This window comes from Giraffa tippelskirchi, chromosome 14, assembly GCF_054371585.1.
Source record: "Giraffa tippelskirchi isolate mGirTip1 chromosome 14, T2T-mGirTip1v1.2.pri, whole genome shotgun sequence".
NCBI lineage: Eukaryota > Metazoa > Chordata > Mammalia > Artiodactyla > Giraffidae > Giraffa > Giraffa tippelskirchi.
Genome location: NC_137288.1, coordinates 57385500 through 57403680, shown reverse-complemented (window position 1 = coordinate 57403680; position 18181 = coordinate 57385500). Strand labels below are relative to the sequence as shown.

Genomic DNA, 18181 nt, shown 5'->3' with positions numbered 1-18181 from the left:
TGGAGAAGCTCTATACAGTCAGCAAAAACAAGACTGAGAGTTGACTGTGGCTCAGGTCATGACCTTATTGCCAAATTCAGACTTAAATTGAATAAAGTAGAGAAAACCACTAGACTATTCAGGTATGACAAATCAAATCCCTTATGATTATACAGTGGAAGTGACAAATAGATTCAAGGGATTAGATCTGATAGAGTGCCTGAAGAACTGTGGACGGAGGTTCATAACATTGTACAGGAGGCAGTGATCAAGACCATCCCCAAGAAAAAGAAATGCAAAGAGGCAAATTGGTTGTCTGAGGAGGCCTTACAAATAGCTGAGAAAAGAAGAGAAGGTAAAGGCAAAGGAGAAAAGATATACCCATCTGAATGCAGAGTTCCAAAGAATAGCAAGGAGAGATAAGAAAGCCTTCCTCGGGGATCAATGCAAAGAAATAGAGGAAAACAATAGAATGGGAAAGACTGATCTTTCAAGAAAATTAGAGATACCAAGGGAATATTTCTTGCAAAGATGGGCACAATAAAGGACAAAAACAGTATGGACCTAACAGGAACAGAAGATACTAAGAAGAGGTGATAAGGATACATAGAAGAGCTATACGAAAAAGGTCTTAATGACCCGGATAACCATGAGGATGTGATCACTCACCTAGAGCCAGACATCCTGAAGTGTGAAGTCAGGTGGGCCTTAGGAAGCATTACTACAAACAAAGCTAATGTCTATAGTTCTAAATGTCTATATTAATCATATTAATCAAACCAGCAAGCTTGAGCCACCTCCAATAGCAGATACTAATTTAGTACTGAATATTTCTCGGATCATGGGTCCTAAAATTTATCTTGGCCAGTTTTCTGTATATTTAGATTTAATTTGTAAGCACTTACTTTCAAATCAGTTAGATATAGTTCTTTTACAGGTTAGCTTTTACATAAATCTCAGTTTTTCTGCTTGAGTTTAAAAGGCTTTTTTTCTCCCATTCCCCACTTTTTTTTTTTTTTCCTCCTGAGGCTGAAGCACAGGGGAGAGAAATAACAATTCCTTTTCCTGGGACCATAGTTGGAGCTCTCCCAGTTTTGTAAAAATACCCTGGGGTTGGGGAGGCTGCAGGATGGAACAGAGCTCTGATCATCCATAACAAGGCTAGTCCAAAAGGGAAAATCCCAACCAACATTCTGCTACAGGCGGGGCCTGAGGCAATAGGGAAGGACTTCCTGGTATTATCCTATGTGAGCCCTGTTATTTACCAAGGAGGTCTCAATTGGTCAGTGTAAATAGTGACACATATATATCAACAAACAATACCAAGTACTAATTTAATACTGATTTAATTAATACTAATTTAATTTAATATTTCCCAGTTCACATGAACCTGGAATCCATTTAATTTCTCTTATGCTTAGAATTGTTTGATTTTTAAGTATCTGCTTTTCTTTAAGCCAATTAAATACCCAGTTAATTTACAAATTAACGTCAGCAACAATATCCAAAGAGAAAAACACATCTGAGACATGCATATATCCAAACAGGCATAATGAGAGATCTCATAGCTTTGTTTTAAAAACTTAGTCATGAATCAGGTATTACAATAGAAAACTCACTAGTTTATAAATAACAGTTGGAATAAGAAAAAATTTAAAAAGGATTCTTTTTTTTTTTTTTAATTCAATTTCAGGAATTAGAGGTGGTCTAGGTTAGCAGGACTTACTCCTTCAGGGTCAGAATTCTGGAAAAAAAAAAAAGTACTCTAACAAACTAGCTTTCTCTAATTGCACACGCAGAAATAGCAAATTTTGCAATTTCAAAACAAATTTTAACCAGTTTTCTCCAAAATCTAAAGGATATTGTGGCCACACAGTCAAAAAAATCACTTTTCTTTGTTTGTGATCATACCTAAAATTTAGACCAGGTAGTGCTCAAATTTGCCCTGATAGCAAGGGCACATTGGCTGATAAAATGTCTCAGCAGAGGTTGTCCCTCTGAGGAGATGGGGTCTTATTTTGATCAGTCTCAGGCTTTTGGATTATAGGAGAAAGTCCTGGACATAAGGGAACCCCACTCCATTTTCTCATCCTGTGGCAATGAAGATCTAACTGTAAGAGACCTATTTTTAGGCCATATTTCTTTGTCATTGGATCATAGGTCTAGGTCGACCAGTCATTTAAAATCTCCAAGGAGCTCCAACCCAGAGTGGAACCTTAGAGGAAATGCTTCCCATTTTAGTTCCAGCAGTTAGTACCAGATGTCTGCATGCTCAAACTAAAGTAACCAAACCAAACCAAAACCTCACTGCAAAGAGATGCCCAGAAATCAAAAACCAAATGGCACAAGTGCCCCAAAAAGATGGCAAAGAGATGCCCAGAAGTCAGAAGCTTGACATCAGTCTTTCTTTTCTTTATATTTTGTTTTATTTTTGGCTGTGTCGGGTCTCAGTTGTGGCACACAGAATCTTACTTGCGTCATGCTGGATCTTTCTTTGTGGCTCATGAGCTTCCCTCTAGTTGTGACATGTGTGCTCCAGAGCACATGGGCTTAGTAGTTGCAGCGCTCAGACTTAGTTGGCCCATGGCATGTGGAATCCTACTTCCCCAAGCAGGCATTGAACCTACATCCCCTGCATTGGAAGGTGGATTCTTAACCACTGCAGCACTAGGGAAGTCCCTGGGATATCCCCTTTTGAATATCCAGCCCCGCTCTGGCATCACGTTAAGGACTAAAGCTCATTCTTGGACCATCTACAGCCTCATAAACACAGCTTTTTTCTGACTGTATTCTTCCTTGTTTTAAATTTTCAACATCTGAACACTTTTAAGCAGTCATCTCTACTCCCATAAAAAGTTCAGTGTAAGGATTTGTTAAGATTCACGCATATAGAAAGCTAATAGCATGGAGAAAGTGGGGAGCTCACCCTTGAAGAGACTTACTTGTAGCTGTCAGTTTTGGTTGCCCTTTTTTTTTTTTTTTTTAAGAACAATTCTTGTATTTCTGGGATAAACCACACCTGGTGACAATGTACAATTCTTTTTATTTATTAAGAAATAAACTAGAATATGTTCCTGAGCATTCTTAATAGATTTTTTTTTTAAATAAATTTATTTATTTTAGTTGGGGGCCAACTACTTTACAATATTGTAATAGCTTCTGCCATACACTGACATGAATCAGCCATGGGTCCACATGTGCTCCCCCTCCACACCCCCCACCCACCTCCCTCCCCATCCCATCCCCCTGGGTCATCCCATTGCCCCGGCCCCGAGCCTCCGTCTCATGCATAGAACATGGAATGGTGCTCTGCCTCACATATGATAATATACATGTTTCAATGCTATTCTCCCAGAACGTCCCACCCTCACCTTCTCCCTCAGAGTCCATAAAATTGTTCTATGCATCTGTGTCTCTTATTCTGTCTCGCATATAGGGTTATCGTTACCATCTTTCAAATTCCATATATATGCATTAGTATACTGTATTGTTGTTTTTCTTTCTGGCTTACTTCACTCTGTATAATGGGCTCCAGTTGCCCTTTTGATGTGCTCAATTCTCGTCTTCAGATGTTCTAATCTTTTCTCAAACAAAGAGGTCTGTTGTCTTTCCTAGGTCAAAACTTCTGAGTTTTTTCTGAGCTTCTGTAGCTGTGTGTGTGTATGTGTGTGTGTGTAGAGATGTATCTCTCCTGTTCCAGTTTCTTTTTTCTGTGGGCTGAACTCTACTGGCCATTGACCCCCAACCTTGGATGGGATTTAGGATCCTTTAAGACTTGAGAGACTTCAATTTGGGTCTTTAATCCTAGTTGTTTCCACATTGTATGTATTATCTCATCTCCACTAGGTGTCTGACTTTCTTTTGTTTTCTTTGTCTTTCCTTCCTCTCTCTTCTTTCTTCTTTCCTTCTCTTCCTTCCATGAGTATCTATTGAATACCTTTGAGGTGTCAGTCATCTATACCAAAATATAAAAAGAAACGTGATGCAGTCTCTGCCTTCAGGATTCTTACTGTCAAATGGGGGACTAAATAATTATTACATCTGGTGATAAAAACTGTGGGAGTGAAATGTGCAGGGTGCTGTTTCACCTGCAAAGGTGGAAGAATGGCACCTGATTCAGAGTGAGACTGGAGTGTGACCTTTGAACTGAGCCCTAAAGGACAAATGGGAGTTTGTCAAGTTGAAAGGATAGCATAGTGATGTGGAGTGGCAGAGAGAAAGTCATCGGCAGGAAGTCTTTGTTTGGAGAGCTGTTGAAATAGTTGGAGTGGTTAAATAGATGGATAAATGAAAAATATATAGAAGAGTTAATTAGTAGAATCAGTAGGATTCTCTGGTTAGGATTGATGTACTTGTAGGGTAGATAAGATATACATGGACTTCCAAATTTGTAACTTGGGCAGCTGAAGATGCTATTTACAAAACGAAGAGAAAGTGCCTGAGGGGCTTCAAGGAGAACTCATAGTCAGGAATTGGTGGGGAAGGGATATAAAGTTGTCTGTAGTTCAGAAATGGGGCAGTAGGAGCTGTGGGTATAATGGTAATAGAGTATTTGGATTAAGAAGAGGACTCAGGATGAAATTCTGAAAAGGAGCATTTAAGACATGGAAAAACAAGGCTGAGACTATAGGGCCAGAGAAATAGGAAAAATACATAAGTGATCATGATGTCCTGAAGTCTTTTGAGTGCAGAATTAACCCATTGTTAATTCTCAGTATTCTTCTCTAATTGTCAGCCTCTACAGTAAATGTTTAGTGGGGCTATTGAAATTACTTTTTCTCAGTGTGGTATATAATCAAAGAGTTTTGAGATTCCTTAGACTGTTAGAATGTCCATTTTATTTATTTATTTGACTGCACCACGTGGCTTCTGGCATCTTAGTTCCTCTACCGGGGAGTGAACCCAGGCCCTTGGCAGTGAAAGCACGAAGTCCTAACCACTGGACTGCCATGCCAGGGGATTCCCAGAATGCCCATTTTAAATGTGATTCATCCTAATGCTTGGAGAACGTGGAATGGACCACTTCATGTTGAAACTTATCGATTCACTTTAGAGTTAAATATATAGTTTTATATGTGAATATATGATTCATCCCTGAAAGTTAAAATCTTACGGTTCCATTTTAGGACCTGTGGATGGAGTATTTGAACATGGAGCGCATATATTACGAGTTTCAGGAAACTGTTGGTCTGTGGACACAGGCCAAACTTGAGTCCCATTCTACACCCTGCAGTTCATCAGTTCAGCTGGACTTCACTGATCCTTTGTTGGGTGAGTTGTATGAGTGAGCATCAGACCCTTTGAATGAGTGAATGAGTGAGTGAATGAATGAATGAGTGTGAATCAAAGCCATTAAATGTTAAGATTCACATAGTATATCCCTCAGTGGGAATTGCTTTTTTTTTTTCAGGAATTCGTTGTTAACTTGTCTTCTACTTAGGGTTAGGTTAAGCTATGAATGAGAGAAACTCCAAAAACAGCAAGCGTGCAAATTTGATAGGGATTTTTTTTATGTCAAAGAAGTCTGGAGACAGAAAGTTCAGAGAAGTAGCTTTATGACTTGAAAGCCTTCAGGGACCCCTGCTCCTTCTGTCTTTCTGTTTCACTGTTCTATCATCTGACATCCACATATGGTTCAAGATGGCTGCTTAAGCTGTCATATTTGCATTCCATTCAACGGGTAGGGAAGTCTCCCTCTTTTAAGGACTCTTTCAAGAAACTGCTCATACACTTTCCAGTTACATCTCATTGGCCCAGACTGAGACACATGGCATGCTACAGTCCATGGAGTTTCCACAGTCTGGATTTTGCTGATTATACCTTTGTGGTATAGTTTAACATTTTTTTTTTGCCTCCTGTATTTTCTGTAAATCGATACTGGGAAAGTGATTAAATAGTTTGTGATACGTTTTCTCCATGATGCTTTAAAAAGGCATTTCAGTTAGCTTAGAACATATGAAGTACAACCTAGAATTCAATTATTTTGGGTTTGCAGTTTTAAAATTCAGCAGTCTTTTTCTTTCATAAACTCTTATCCTGTGTATCTGAAACTCTTAACCATACAGATGGATCATATTCCCAGAGTTTCTAAGTAAACTGTTTCTCACAATGCATTTTTCTAGAGAAACAGTTTTATAAATTGTCAGTTTTCTATGCTAGGCCATGAAAACTCATTTAACCTGCAAAGTTGATGACATACTTTATAACAAAAAAGTAGAAAATAATATTTGGAGTCACTTAATCATTTAAATTACCGAATATATTTTTAAAATGTAGGTATATATAATTGTTGAACAAAATATTGTAATATGTAGTGTAATAGAACACTGAGGTGATTCAGAGAAAGGTAAAAATACCTTCTTGATCCAACTCTGCCACTAACCAGCTATGTGATCAGAAAAAATTAAGAACCTCTCTTGGCTTTTGTTTCACTCATCTGTAAATGAAGGTGCAGAACAATCTTACCTAAGATTAAAATTTTTCTCTCCAACATTTTTCTCCCTCCTTTTTCCCTGAAATAAGAGCTTTTTGGGGGGGGGGATGATAAAAATTATGAGCTCATTGGGAAAAATTAAACAGTATAGGAAAGTATTGTATTTAGGGGAAAGTGTAAAAGTTGTCCTCAACCCAGCCATATCAGTTCTCATTTTCTAGTCCTGAAAGTTTGTTAAATGAGAGGAAGAGTTATATTTATAGATCTGGAAGCTGTTGAATGTGTCTCTGTTCATGTCCTCCCATCCATTGTGTTTTCACATTGCCTTAACCCTGCCCTAAAAGGCTGATTGTTTTTCTGAAGGTAAGCTAGTAATTTTTCAAGCCCTTAATTTGTTCTAAGCACTGTCTTTGTATGCATTAACTCAGTCTTTCCAACAACCCTAGGAGGTTGATCTCCTTTGAGCTGGTAAGGAACCTGAGGTGCAGAGTAGTTATGTAACTTGACCAAGTCACAAAGCTGGGGCTTTGAAGAGCAGGCTTCAGAGACCCTGCTCTTCACCATTTACCTTATTTTATTTCTGGCAATTAGTACATGTTGCAGTTCTAAATAAAAGAAAGACCTAGATTTGTAAATAATAAGTTTCAGGTTTTTCTCAGGTGAGAGCAGGTTGGGTAATGATTATATCAAACGATTGAACTTGTGATTGTGATTATAGGAAAAATTTCAGTAGCATTTCATAGTTTACTGTATACTTATGACACCAAGTTCTTTTTCTCAAATTTGTTGGCTTCATAACTTTTTGTCAGTTGTGGTCCAGAGTTGTGATTATAGTTCAATATGGTCTGAATTTTTTTTTCTTTTATTTTGTATTTAAAGTATCACTCCTGATTTTTCTTTCATACTAGGTTATATTGGGATGGGAAAAGATCCTCCCCACCTCCCCACCCCCCCACCTCCCCACTCCCATTTTCCTTTAGAATTATGAGCTAATGTTGCTTGAAAGAAATTTGAACATAGGAATCTTACCCAGTGGTGAATATCTAGCCTTGTTACATTCTGTGCATAGATTGGTAGTTGAGTGGAAAAACCCCAGCTATAAGGGACAGTCCTGTACTTGACCTGTTTGGAATGTGAAGTTCCATCTGTTTGGATTACAAACAATACAAGTTTTCTTATGCCAAGTAAAGTCATGGCTATTAAATTTTCTTTAATTTTTCTTAACAAGAATAGAGAATTGAATGCTATATCTGGAAGGAATTCGGAAGTTCAGAGTAGTCCCTTAAGTACTTTGTTGACTTACTGACTTGAAATTCCCTTGACCTTTCCTGGTCTCTGTTATATTACATGGCAGCGTTTTTCTTCACGTTCTTCATGAGCTGTGTGGTATGTGGATAGTGTAGTGAAGGAAAAGATAGGGAAGATAGGAATTGATTAGACACCTACTGTGTTTCAACTCTCTACTGAGTACAGAAATATAAACATTTAAGTTGGATTGATCAGTATGAGACCATGTGCAATCTAGTACAAAGTTGCATGGTACAGGTTTATCTTGATTTACCTTTATTTTTCTTGTGTGGTGCCTGACTTCTTATTTGGACTCATAAATCAGTTTTTGAGTAAATGAATGAATGACTATTTAGTGAAAGTCATTCAGTCATGCATGACTGTTTGTGACCCCATGGACAGTCCATGGAATTCCCCAGGCCAGAATACTGGAGTGGGCAGCCATTCCCTTCTCCAGGGAATGTTCCCAACCCAGGTCTCCCTCATTGCCGGTGGATTCTTTACCAGCTGAGCCACAAGGGAAGCCCATGAATGACTATATGACTATATAAGTTCTATAGGAGTTTATGCCCATGTCTTTATTCAATTTAACTCTACTGTTTTCAGCCCTCCTAATCAAACCTTGGTCTAATATGGTACTTTTCACTCAGCTTCATTCCATAATGCCCATTCCTCTTTCTCGTTTATTTCTCGTGGTTGCATTAAACTCTTAACTGGGCTACCTGCCCCATTTCCCCATTCTGCTCTCCAGATGATAGCTACCACCATCTTTCTGAGCCTTGCTTAGAGTCATTTACTAGATCCCTTTTGCACTGTTGTCAAGTCCAAACACCTTAGCATGTCATGCAAAGCTGTCTAGGGTAATAATTTAAGATTGTAACCTGTAGCTCTGTAACTATCATCAAGACTTCTTGAGGTGAGTAATTCTATTTAATCATATCACATGCAGCCAAGCTTCCACTTCCTGGTAGATTATTAGGCCAGTGGGTGATCCCTCAGAACTTGCAAATAACAAAAGGTAATTTTATTCATTTAGGTCTGTGGTGATTTAAAAAGCTATTCTTGAGATCTTTAGCATTTTTTATGAAGGTAACAGACTATGTAATTATGTAGTACATTACGACCTAGTAGTAGCCATTAGTCAGCAAAATGACAATTTTTTTTCAGCTAAAGAAAGAGTTTTAAGTAACCTGCGGAAGCATGAGGACCCCCAGCCTCCTCTTGTTCTGCACCCGATGAGGCCTCCTGTGCCAGTTATTTCCTCAGCCGTGCTCCTGAGTCAGAAGGATGCCACCGAGCTGGTGCGCACAGACCTGAATCTGCTGCAGCAGCAGGCTAGGTAAGACCACGCACTCTCTAGGATCAGCCGCGTGCTTGCTGCCGTGACGTCCTGCTGAGTAGTACCTTGAAGGGCTTCCTTGTTAGCCTTCTCACCAGGAGGGTAATTTGACCAGACTGGCTCAGATGGTTATCTTAGTTAACCAAGTTGTGACAAATCTTTTAATTTCACATGGAAATTATGTGGGTTTTCATGTACTCGAGAAATCGTAGGTGTTTCTTATGGCATTTCTGTGTCAGTAGTGCCAGCTAAATTTTTTCTTAGGCTTCTCCTGAGGAAATCATATCATATTGGAAAGACGGTGTTCAAAGGGAACAGAATGAGATTTATTCTGTCACTGCTTTGCTCTCTAAATGTCCGAATTATTTTAAAAATTACATAGATACTTGATGGAAGGGCAGGAAATACTCATTTAATATTCTGAGTTCATGGTGGATACAGAATGATCAGCTGTTTGTTTTGGTTCTAGCTTGTGATCATGTGAGGAGGATTGTGTGTGTGGAGTAAGTCTGTTTTATTTATAAACTGAAAGAGTTTATCTTTGCAAAACTCATAGGAATCAATCTATTATTGGTCCTTTTTCCATTGGTTGTTTTTGGTTTATTCATATATATGTGTATTGTTTGCACCACACCACACAGGCTACTTGCATATTACTGAAATAATATAGTTAGGACAGTGTTAAAAACTAGCTTATCTGGTCTTCCACATGTCAGTTTGAGTTGCTAATACCTAAGAAGTCACTATGTGTGTGCTCAGTCGCTAAATTTTGTCTGACTCTTTTGCGACCCCATGGACTGAAGCTTGCCAAGTTTCTCTCTCCATGTGATTTCCCAGGCAAGAATACTGGAGTGGGTTGCCATTTCCTTCTCTAGGGGATCTTCCTGACCCAGGGCTTGAACCTGTGTCTCTTGCATTGGCAGGTGGATTCTTTACCACTGAGCTACCAGGGAAGCCCTTAAGAAGTCACTGGTACTTAAAATTAAGGTTCCCCTTTAGGATGATTAAATTAGCATGAAATTCTCATATGTTCTTGTGTACTTAAGGGTTCCTTTTAAAAAAAAGTTGTTGATATAACACAAATTTTAAATGGAGCTTTGTTTCTAGATAAAAAGTTGTCATACTTTTCCTTCCTTTCTTACCTTTCTTGTTAGCCAGTGACTGCCAGGGAGAGGGTTTGAGTAAGTCTTAGCACATACTTTTAGTCTCTTGTTACTGTGAAATTCTTGTGTCTTAGTGTTCACCGATGCAGGCTGGGGGTGACTGGATGGAAGTCTTTGTCACTTATCATGAAGTTTTCCCTAAGACTTTTAAAATAACTTCTCCTGATGATGTTTTTCAGAACTGCAGCTCTTCGGGAATCTCAGCAGGTTGCGCTGGATAGTGAACTGTTGGACACAATGCCCAAGCAGTATGTTAATCGAGAAGAACAGACCACACTACATTTGGAGTGCAGAGGCAGTAGTGGTAAAAAGTGCCAAGGAGCAGCAGTCGTAACAGTTCAAGTAAGATTGAGTTTCTTCGTAGTTCAGAGAATTTCATTTGAGTCCCTAATATTGGCATATCATTGAGAAAGACTGAAAGAAATATTTAGTACATCATCCATGTCCCACAACATTTAATAGTTTGGGGGAGAGTAAAGCTACCCATACTGGAATGTCCCCTGGAGAAGAGCATGGCAACCCACTCCAGTATTCTTGCCTGGAGAATCTCTTGGATGGAGGAGCCTGGTGGGCTACAGTCCATGGGATCACAGAGTCGGACTTAACTGAAGAGATTTAGCACAGCACAAAGCTACACACAAAGCTAATCACTTACTTCCATAAGTGCTGATGAGTCTTCCAGGACAGACAGACAGAAATGAAAAGAAAAGTGGAATCATTGAGATGATTCTAAAATAGAGGGCTCCAACTGGTCCTGAAAAGATTTTGGTGATGATAGTTTGGATTCAGTGAGAAGAATGTGGGAGTGGAGTCACCATCTAGGGGTCAGTGGCTCGATCAGTCTGTTTCAGTTGTCTTGGGGAGTAGTGATAGGAATTCACATCGGAAGGGCTGGAGCTCACATTGGAAAGGATCATCACCTGGGATCTTCCCGAGTAAAGATGTGTGCTGCAGATAGTGGGGAGTCACTGAAGACAAAGGTAGGAGGCCCATGTGGAAAGCAGATCACTTGGGCGGAGCTTGTCAACAGGCCAAAGTCGGGTCTGTGACATTGTAAAGACTTCAAGTGGAAGGTTAGCCTTAGCCAACATGTCATAGAACTTAATTTATGCAAGGTACTGTCTAAACACTTTATGTAACTTATTTTATCCTCACCACAACACCAAAAGGTGGATATTCTTTTTGTCTGTATTTTTCAGATGAAGAAATACAGGCAAGGAGCAGTTAAGTTATATGCCTAAGGTGACGGTACCAGTGCAGGGCAAAACCAGGAAGGCCCAGGCAGAGTGCATGCTCCTTAGTCAGTGCGGCTTGCTGTTCCTGCAGGGGAATTCAGATTCCCTGAGCTGTGAAAGAAATGCTTGGAGAGGGTCACTGGCTGCCGCTTGACTACACTCGCACAAAAATAGCTCCTCTTTTTTGTTAGCTTTTACAAATTGAGGGACTTATTTTTCCTGACTTTTGGTTGTCTTTCAAAAATGTCCTTTCCTTTTGTGCCAGTCCTAACAATTCTAATGTAGTTTTCATCAGTATCTTCTAGGATACTATTTTCTCTAAAATGTTTTCTCTGAAATAAGTTTTATAGTCATATTTTTCATTACTTTCAAAATTCATTTTTGTTTTTTTCCAACACAGTTGTATGCATCTATTAAGAAATTTGACCTGGAAGGTGAGATTCCTAAATATTAAGACAATATCTTTGGCCAGGTGCTTTATGAAGTTACTTTTCATTCTGTGGGTGTGTGTTTCAGTGTGGTTTTATTCCTTCGGTTGCTGATGCTTTAGAAAGACTGAGGTAGAGAAGTATTTAAGAATGATCACTTGCTGAAATAATAAAACAGGAAGAAAAGTTTGCCAGCTGAGGGTGGAGTTTGAGTTGGTGGGAAAAAGGCTGAAAATGAAAAAGGAACCTTTTATTACCAATCTGTGTTTTTACAAATGCAGTGTTTTTCCATATTTTGAAATTAAATATCTATGTCAGGCTGTTAATTCTATATAGAGAAGGGAATTCTCCTAAAATGCATTTTTGTAAGTGACTATTGAGATAAGTACAAAGAAATGTTTTTCCAGTTCTGGCTAATAGCTTACTCTTTGAAGAGTTGTAATTACTTGCTGTCCCAGCCAAAGAACAAGTCTGACTGTGTGACTTCCTATTAGTTTGCAGGGTCTTGTGATGGAAAATACCACCCAGCAGACCTGGGAGCTATAGCTCTAAACCTACCGGTGACCTTTTTTCTTTTTTCAGAAAAAAGTATCATAGTCTTGATTTATCTGAACCCTTGAATTGAAATTTCTTTTATAACCTTTAGTTTGTTAATTCTGAAATAAAAAGGTACATCTTTTCTAAAATACCTTCAAAGTAATTTTGATTGGAGGGAGATCAGAAAGAAGATGATGTATGACAAGAATTAAATGAATATGGTTTAGATTTTGCTTCTATAGACAACACAAAAAATATTTAAGCTTATTTTCAAAAGTAAAATTGGTAGATCCTAAGATCGCTTGAAGAAAGAAGTAAAAAAATAAAGAAAGGATAGAGGAAAAAAGAGGGGAAAAATAGCTGTGTTTTATGGCCATAACCTCATTAGAAATATCCAAGTTTTCTTAAATCACATTTTAATTTTCTGCTGATGTTTCTTGTTGCCCTGTGATTTTTCAGTTTGGGAGGTCTCATCATTTGGAAAAATCCAGAAACTTGGGAACTTCCGCCGATGGCTTCTAGAAATATCAGTATCAACAGTACTATTTACTTCAGCCATTATTTTGCCTGATGATGCTGATGTGACAGGGTAATTAAAGATGTAAAGACAGCAATCAACTTTTGTAGTCTGAGGCTTAAAGTAGGATTTCTTTGGAAAGTTATACAGTAATTGCTAATTACAGCTGTCCTGGGCAGAACCTACTGGTCATAATGTCTAGGAATTGAAGATAAAATTATTTTTTGCTCCTCATCTATGGCTGAAAGCAAAGTAGAGGAAAACTGAAGCTCTAGCTGCCATGAAGTTTGGGAATTATCTATGCCAGTCTGTTAGGTCTGCTCTGATTTTTTGTTAAAGATTGTACTTGAATCTACAGTCACCCATTATACAAATGGATAACTTTAGTTTGTAGGAAGAGAGGTGTTTGTCAGGAAAAGGGAACGTGAGTTCTGAGTGTTTATGGATCATCAAGAAACTGTCACTGGGAGAGAATATTCCTACAGGAGGTAGATTACATAATTATGTGAAACTATAGCCCCTGTATATACATGTGCCCAGTGACCATCTCATGGTTGTGACCAGTAGTGTTGATCTTGTTTGACATCATTCTCTCATCTGGTGATGCTGACCATCATGAGGCCTCTTCTAGGCTCCCTGAACCTCTAGCCACTTCTTAGTTTCTTCCAGGGTTCCTCTTCATCTGCTCAATGCTTGGATTACTGGTTGTGCTTGGTTCTACTCCTGATCCCCTTCTTCACTGCGATGTGTGCTGCTTTTGTCTTCTGTCTATGCTGGAGTTCTTAATCTAGGATTTGTGAGTGGTCTTTGGTGAGTCAGTGAAGCCCCTGAAAGTATAGAAAATTTTTTTTCTGGAGAGTTCATAGATTCAGTCGATCCTCAATAGTCCATGGCCCCTAAAAGATTAGTCCATTTGTTGATGACTCCTCTTCTGTTTGTCACGTCCAGAATTCTCTCTTGAGTTCCAGGTCTAGACTTCTTGCTTACTTAGCATTCTACGAATGTCCCATAGATACCTCAAACTCTGTAGGTCCCAAACTAATGTCATCTGTATCCTTCAAACCTATTTTTTCCTGTAATTCCACTTACCTGGGCTCCCAAGATGAAGACCTAGGCATCAGTATTCACATCCCCAATCCCACCCCCTATACTTTGCATCTAGTCACTGCCCAAGTCATATTGGTTCTGCCTTTGAAATAACTTTGAATGTATTCTTTCTCTGTTTGTGTTGAATTGCCCTATGGTCAGCCCATTTCCCCCCTGAACTGATGTATCAGCCTTCCTGTCCGTAGTCCTTCTCCCTGTCTAGTTCATTTTCCCCCATTCATCTTTTAAAACATAAACTGATCTCATTTCCAGGCTAAAAACCCGTGTTGGTTCATGCATGCCCAGTCGTGTTTGGCTCTTTGCAGCCCTATGGACTGTAGCCCACCAGGCTTCTCTGTCCATAGGATTCTCCAGGCAAGAATACTGGAGTGGATTGCCATTTCCTCCTCCAGGATGTCTTCCTGACCCAGGGATCGAACCTGTGTCTCCTGCACTCCTGCACCAGCAGGTAGCTTCTTTACCACTGAGTCACCGGCTTCCCTGGTATGTTGATTCTCTAGTACCTAAAAAGAGTTATGTCTCTTAGGACCCTTCATAATCTGTTCTTGATCTTTTTCTAGCACATCATTTACCTTCTCTCTCATACCTTCAACCTTCTATTTTTTAGCAGCTTGCTCCTTTTCTGTTCTGCAAAGATGACATGCACATTCATGCTTTTGTTCTTAGACCTGTACTGTTGTTTGTTCTCTCCTGCTCGTATCTGGGCTTCTGCTCATCCTTTCATTCCTTGGTTCAGTCAGCATCTTTTTTAGAGGTCTTTCTTGACTCCTTTAGTCAGACTGAGATATTCCTTCCTCTTATCACAGCTTGGGCAGAAATGCTGTCATAATTACCTGCTGCTTTTCCTACCAGACTGTGACCTCTTTGGGAAGTAGTTCCTGTCGTTGTTCATATCTGTGCCTGTACCACCTAGCATGGCTCTTGGCACATGATAGGTACTTTTAGCACCCTGAGTCAGTCAGTGAAAGCCACAAACACAACACTTTCTAGGTTGTACTATAACCTGTTTTGTATTACTACTTCTGTATCTGTTAATAGAGTTTGAGTTAGCTGAGGGTCAGGATCTTGTCTTTTTCATGTTAATATTGTCAGTGTCTCACACAGTCAGTGTCACAGAAAGAATGTGTTTGAAGGAATGAGGAGGATACATACTCTTCATAATAGTCTCCCTGAAGATATTATTTGACTGTGGAAGACATGGAAATTGGAACTTTTTTGTACCAGAAATTGGCAGTCACTTTTGATTCTGCTTACCTTTGGCCAATTTAATGCTTAATTGGCCAGCTTAATGCTTTCATACAAAATCCCAACTTAACACGCACTGCTACACTTACCTTTTTAAGTGTTCAAGCTTCTCCTGGGGATTCAATCTTGGAAAGTGGTAAGGATGGTCATACCTCAGTGCATTACTTTGTTTCTCAGCCTGGTTCAGGGTATTTCTCGACCCTTGCTTGGGTACTCTCATATCCCAGGTAATCCGCTAGGGACTTTGCTTACATTATCTCATTTGAGCTTCACAGAATGAGGATGAGGAAGCAGGTTCAGAGAGGCTTGGGAACTTGCCAGAGTCACACAGCTAGTAAGTGGCTCAGTTGGAATCTAGAGTTTTGCTTTTTCCATTCAGTATTGGGAAATAACTAAGCCATTTGCTTTAGCTGTTTCAGCTCTGATTTTGAAGATGAGTTGATCATGATAGTCAAATCTCATTTGAATTAACATGTACCCTTTTCTTTCTGTGTTAGTGTGATAGGATTGCTGTTTTTTCAGTGATTAGAGAATTCCTGGATTGGATGAACTTTTAAAATCAACTTCATGGGAAATGATTTTTTATGTCAAGTGTAAATTTTAAAATTAAAACACGTTAAGTATATTTTAAATATAATTTTGAATGACTTTTTTGAATGACTCTTTTATAAGGATTTCAAATTATATCATGAAAATATCTTACTGCTTAATGGAATTTTTCTGTGAGGGAAAGCCCTGGAAATTTCCAGTTGTCTGCAAACGTTTGAACTATGTATAGCTTGTTTGGGGTATACAGAAGCCAAAGATATTTTATGGGAAGTGGGACGTGCCTCTCCTGTCGTTGCCTCTCTTAACAGAAGCCTCTAATAATTCAGTGATATTCCCTGAGGAAATGGGGTGATTTATAATAGGGTTCCTTTGGCTGTACTTTGGTATTGTGGGGCATGTTTGCTGGACCCAGGATTGATTTATGATCATGTGAAAAATTTGCTCATTTCTAGAAATGAAAGACCTACTGAAGGCCTCACATTATTGTAACAACTTACTGAAGCACGTGTTCATGCAACTTTTGGATTTCTTTGTCTGCTTAAGATGACTCAAGTGGAAGGGCTTCCAACATGCTGTTTTTGGTCTACAGCTTCTTGTAATTGTGAGCTGGTGATCATTCAGTCTCTCTCACCTCCACTCCAGTAAGAAAAGAAAATTTTTAGCAGAGATGGGAGCTGTGAACAAAAATAAGTAGACTAGGAAATTACAATAATTTGGGGATGTTTTTGTGAGGAAGTCTGAGCTTTCCTGAACTAATTGATTTCTTTTACTCTTTAGCATTAAGTCGTTTCTACCACATGGAGTGGTGGTTTTATAGTTGGAGTCAGAGAGTGATTTTAGTCTCATCTCTCCGCATTTCCCTGTTAAGTGAGCCTCTCTTCTTTCTTACTCACTGTCTTTCCACTTCCCTTCATTCTTACTGTCTTCCTTCCTCCTCTTAGATTCTTCTTTGCCTCTCTTTGGCTGCTTGCTCTCCCGGTCAGCCAGGGGCCATGACTCTCAAAGATCTAATTTAATTGTAGTTGGTGACAAATTTGCCAAAAAGCTGACTGCACATATTCCTAACACATTTTGAGGTATTAAACATTGGCCTGTTACTTGAAAGATTTGAAATAAAGTATTTGTATTGATTCATTATGTGGTTTACTGGAAACAGTTTACTTTTTTTAGTCTTTGTTTCTCTAATAATAAAAATTAATCATGATTATCATTACATGTTCTTGGAGAGGCACTTTTCTGCCTTTTGATTCATAATAACAGCTTATCCTTGAAAAGTTTTATGAAGATTTTTAACACAACATTGGTGAGTTTTATGGAAGAGTTATTATGATCATAAAAGTAGGTGGTCAGCATATCATTTGTTAGAGTTGAGCTGCACTGGGCTGCTGTGCAAAGCAAAACAAGCAGGACCATTGTGCTTTGGGAGCATTTGATCTGGAATTTATGAAAATAAGCCTGGTGGGGATATCACTGCGGTGATGGCTGAGGCCTGGGTTTGGGAAGGTGCATATAAAGGAAAATGTAGACTTTACTGCTCACCAGTGTGACTAGGGAAGACCATGTGAAGAGACTGAAGGGTTTAAAATTCCTGCCTTCTAAATGTTCTGGTCTTTTCAGCATTTCCTGCCATGCCTGCAAGATAAGTCCCAATTCCCTCGCCAGCTCTAAAGGTCTCCCTGAGACGGGCCCCCTTGCTCCCCAATCCGATTACATTGCAGTCTTCAGCCCTGACTCCTTACTTGGCTGAGCTCCTCTTTGCTGTCCCTCTCTCCTCCTGTTCCTACAGCTGCTACACTGGTTCTGTCTTTGGGTTGCAACCTGGGCCTAGGGTATTCTCTGCATCTGTCCACAGGCAAAAAAGGACATTAAAAATACACAAACCAAGTAGTTATCACTTAGGTCACCATTCAATTAATTAGAGAAAGGGATATTAACAACCCTCTCAACTAAGAAAGACATAATCTGAAATAAAGGATTGTTGTTGCTCAGTCATTAAGTCATGTCCAACTATTTGTGACCCCACGAACTGTAGCACACCAGGCTTCCCTGTCCTTCACTATCTCCCTGAGTTTGCTCAAGCTCATTATGTTCATTGAGTTGGTGATGCCATCCAACCGTTTCATTCTTTGTTGCCCTCTTCTCCTGCCCCCAGTCTTTTCTAATGAGTTGGGTGTTTGCATCAGGTGGCCAAAGTATTGGAACTTCAGCATCAGTCCTTCCAATGAATATTTAGGGTTGACTTCCTTTAGGATTGACTGGTTTAATCTCCTTGCTATCCAAGGGACTCTCAAGAGTCTTGTCTCAAGAGCACCATAGTTTGAAAACATCAGCTCTTCAGCACTCAGCCTTCTCTATGGTCCAG

The 18181-nt window shown here is 39.3% G+C and overlaps 1 protein-coding gene and 1 long non-coding RNA gene across 3 annotated transcripts in view; one reads left to right on the top strand and one right to left on the bottom strand.

Annotated features, from left to right (window-relative positions):
- Positions 1-18181, top strand: part of EPG5 (ectopic P-granules 5 autophagy tethering factor) — a 129742-nt gene that overhangs the window by 66242 nt on the left and 45319 nt on the right. For both annotated transcript variants that reach the window (XM_081563333.1, XM_081563332.1), the window contains exons 25-27: positions 5106-5250; positions 8867-9038; positions 10381-10543. In XM_081563333.1, coding sequence (XP_081419459.1) covers positions 5106-5250; positions 8867-9038; positions 10381-10543 — 480 coding nt within the window. The remainder of the gene's footprint in view (positions 1-5105; positions 5251-8866; positions 9039-10380; positions 10544-18181) is intronic.
- LOC145534936 (uncharacterized) lies at positions 12801-14811 on the bottom strand. Its single transcript, XR_014075091.1, has 2 exons — positions 14598-14811; positions 12801-13745 (listed from the first exon to the last, which is right to left on the bottom strand). It is a non-coding gene; the product is annotated as an uncharacterized LOC145534936 (long non-coding RNA).